General features: G+C 39.1%; 1 protein-coding gene across 1 annotated transcript in view; it reads right to left on the bottom strand.

Annotated features, from left to right (window-relative positions):
- The window catches only part of METTL5 (methyltransferase like 5), a 5,201-nt gene extending 1,738 nt beyond the window's left edge, over positions 1–3,463 (bottom strand). The window contains exons 1-5 of the mRNA XM_009081357.1: positions 3,347–3,463; positions 2,653–2,767; positions 2,033–2,214; positions 1,569–1,651; positions 1,243–1,294 (exon numbers count right to left, since the gene is read on the bottom strand). Of these exons, the coding sequence (XP_009079605.1) occupies positions 1,243–1,294; positions 1,569–1,651; positions 2,033–2,214; positions 2,653–2,767; positions 3,347–3,455 (541 nt within the window). The 5' untranslated portion in view covers positions 3,456–3,463. The remainder of the gene's footprint in view (positions 1–1,242; positions 1,295–1,568; positions 1,652–2,032; positions 2,215–2,652; positions 2,768–3,346) is intronic.
- Positions 3,464–3,651: the final 188 nt, after the last annotated feature.

Consider the following 3,651-nt stretch of genomic DNA (forward strand, 5'->3'; position numbering starts at 1 on the left):
GCAACTGGGAATGCAGTGTGTACAAGCAAGGCTCTGGAGATAGTAGCTTATATATAGATAGGGAGTAACTCAGCTGGGCAGATGGCAGATGGCAGGGGTAAGTCGTCCTTGAGGGTGAAACAAACAGGTTCGAGAAAAACAGCTAGGAATGCACCCAAGCCTGGGAAAGCAGGAGATAAGCCTCACAGCTGCAGCTGTGAGTAGGGAGAGTACCTGAATGCTATCTTTAGAGCCTAGCCAATTAGAAATGATTGATAATTGTATGCCTGCTCCTGCACTGTATAAAAAAAGAGCCTGTCGGACAATAAAGATGGAGCTTACTGTATCACCCACACGGAGTCGGCCGCTTGCTTCCCCATGCGGAACCTTCACCTTCCCCAACATTTCTTTCTGTTATTTTCTTGTTATTTTTATACTTTTATATTGCCATATCTCTACAAATAATAACCAAAACAGCTACATAGCTCCTTTCTGTTGCAACCAAATTGCTCTACAATAAACCTGCCATATATAGGTATAAACACTGGTCATTCAGTGTCATTTCACTTGACATCCTTCCCAAGGCTCTATTAACAAGAACTCAGTTACCCTCACCTTTGGGATGCACTGTAACAACCTGTTAGACTAGGATGATTATTGGTCACTTGACTTAAACCCTACACCCATGTACTTCTATTTCTTCCAGTGCCCACCTCTGTTGTGGCCTGTCAGGATAAGTCTTTTGACCTCTGGACTAAATCATGACTGCACATCTAAGCTGTGCACATCAGACAGGAAGTGGGTGGCTGAAAGGCAGTTGCATTTCAAGTACTTGTGCAACTTCAGGTGTCGAGCTGAATGGCTGTATAAAGTATTCAGCTAGTGATATTTAAGAATTGGGAAGATACTTGAAAAACTGTCAGAAATATTTGGGTAACTCTAAGGACAGGATGCTTCTGTTTTGCAGCAACAATCTCCTTTTGAAGGAGATTTGCCTGAAAACAAAATCTAGTCCAGAAAGAAACCCAATTCTCTTTCTGCACAGGACACATATTCCTCAGAGCTTTATTAAGTGCCTACTTGTATTCTAGCCAGACATCAAGATATTAAAGAAAAAAAGCAAAGATCTGTGTCGTTTCAGTGTTAAATCACACTTAACATTACCTCAGGCTGTTAAGACTGGCTAGTAGTGTTATAGATATTAGCCCCAACAAAATGGTTTTGCTTAGGTGTTTTTTCCTGTCAACAACAAATTAATATTACCTGCTATGACTTCCATCTTCACTTCCCATTCATCTGCTTTCTTCTGAATGTGCTACAATGTGAAATAGATAAAGGTCAATTTAAAAGTTCATTTCTACACTGTCCTATAAAAATCTCCCCAGTACTTAAGAAGTCTCCCGTGCTTTTGTTTTTCAAGCTGAAGCATTAGGTCACATATCTTGATGTATGTGAGATGGCAGTTACTCCAAACAAGTCCCATACCCTGTAAAGGTGTGGACAGATCAGTGAAGCTGTAGACATCATCACTAAATGCCATCTGTTTTGTTGCCTGGTTAATGCTTGACCTACTAAAATGAAGGACTTACCTGTCGTGTTGAAGTTTTGTGAAGGGAGTATACAGTTGTTTTTGCCATTTGTAGGGCAGTTTTCAGAAAAATCATATCAATTCCTAAAAGAATGATAACATTATTAGAAATGGTAAATGGAAGCTTAAAGATCTGCTTCATTTTGTTTTCTGGAATAACAGCTATTTGAGAAACAGCAGAGAAAGCATTAAGGTACAGACAATATTTCTAAAACTCATCCAATTGCTTTTAGTAAAAGAAAAATGACAGAGATAGAAAATAGCTAGTATTGTTTATTTCAAATTCAGTGATTGTTAGCCACAATGTTGAAGTTGTTAATAGGTGCTTAGGAAGCTGATTCCAGATCAACAACACTCCCGGTAATCAGAATAGGTAAATCTAATAAAGAAGGGAGATATTTCATTAAGTGTTTCCCTTGCTATTTTGTTGCTAGGAATATCTAACTGATTTTCAGAATCACCAACCTTTATTATGCTTGGTACCAAACGGAGGGTTCATAATCACTGTGTCAAAAGTGTCTGACATGCTGTCAGGCAAAGAACAGATATCACACTGAACCAGGTCGATATTCGTGAGCTCAAAGTCCTCAATATTGCTATTAAATATTTCCAGTGCATCTGCATCTACGTCAAACCCCACACAGAACCTATTAAAACAAAGCATCACATATTAGTCTCCTGCAAACTAAAATGGTGCTTAAATCCTACAGTGAAGCTTTGAAAGGGATCTGTGTACACGACTCATTTTACTTAGGAAATGTAACAAGCATACATTACAAATTCAGTGCTAATAAAAACGCAAGTAGTGCTGTTGCCCTTTCTCAAATATAATTTTAAATTGTGGGAAGAAAGTTTCATGTGTTCATTTAGTGCCTCAGGGAAAAGCAAATATTGAGTTCCAAGTTCATGGCAACTGTCCATCACTGTCAGGGTATGAATGGTTACTGATGGTAAAAACTTATTCAAGAGCCTGATTATGCACCAGATTATATACCAAAAATGAGTTTAGTTCACCACTGCTACGTTTTAATCTTACTTTCTACTCTTCCATGCCAGGAAAAAATATAACCAAACCAAATACTTACCCTGCTCCTAACATTGCACTTCCAATGCTGAGCATGCCACAACCACATCCTAAATCTGCGACTGTTTTGTTTTCAATATCATCAAAAGTATTGTGAATTGTGTAGAGCATACATGCTGGGGGGAGAGCCAAACAACACAGGTCAATAATGTCACATATGCACCTGAATAATCACAAAAAGCCACATCTGCTCTTAACTAAAGGTTTCTTGTAATGCAAAATGAAGCTGATCTTCTTGCTGCCTGTACCTCTCTTTTGGATTTATATGTGAAGAGTCGAAGTATTTTGATGAGTTATAGGACTCTGGATCTTTGGTGGACAGATTACACATTGAGCTGTGACATGTTTGTGGAGTGAGTATGCCTCTAAGTTTGTTTGGGGTAAAAAGATAGAAGGATATAAAATATTGAAAGAATTGTCAATAAGGTATGGATGAGTGTCTGTATATACACTTTTACTGGGTTTGCAGGTCATGAAACAAGTCCATGTCAGCTTTCACATTTACAGGTTCAGATGCTTCTATCACAACATGATCTTTTAAATCAATCTATTTGACTGTACATTAACAGTATACTTCTAAATAATTACATTCCTGTTGGATACAATTTCTTACCTACTTTTAGTGTAAAGTGGAAAAAACTTTTGAAATGAAAAGTACTAGTAAGAGATACAACAATGCTGTGGGTCATCTCTACCTGCAATATGAGGTCTCGTTGGGTACTGTTCAAGGAGTAGTTTTGGGCTTTCAAAAGTATCAACTTGTTGAAGACAGCTTTCCAGTTCTTTAAGCTTTAATTTCTTCATGTTTACGGTTTAACTAAAGAGAATAACGTGTAATCAGTGACAGCACTATAAACCAGCTACACATTATCCCCACAATCCCGCCCTACTCCGCAGCATCTCCCGGGATGCAGAGGCGGCGCAGTGACGGACAACGAGCGCGGCAGCGGCGTATTTGCTCTCCGGTTCCCGCGGCCCCGCTCGGGGGCTCCGCGCCACC

This window comes from Acanthisitta chloris, unplaced genomic scaffold (assembly GCF_000695815.1).
Source record: "Acanthisitta chloris isolate BGI_N310 unplaced genomic scaffold, ASM69581v1 scaffold32528, whole genome shotgun sequence".
NCBI classification, from domain to species: Eukaryota; Metazoa; Chordata; class Aves; order Passeriformes; family Acanthisittidae; genus Acanthisitta; species Acanthisitta chloris.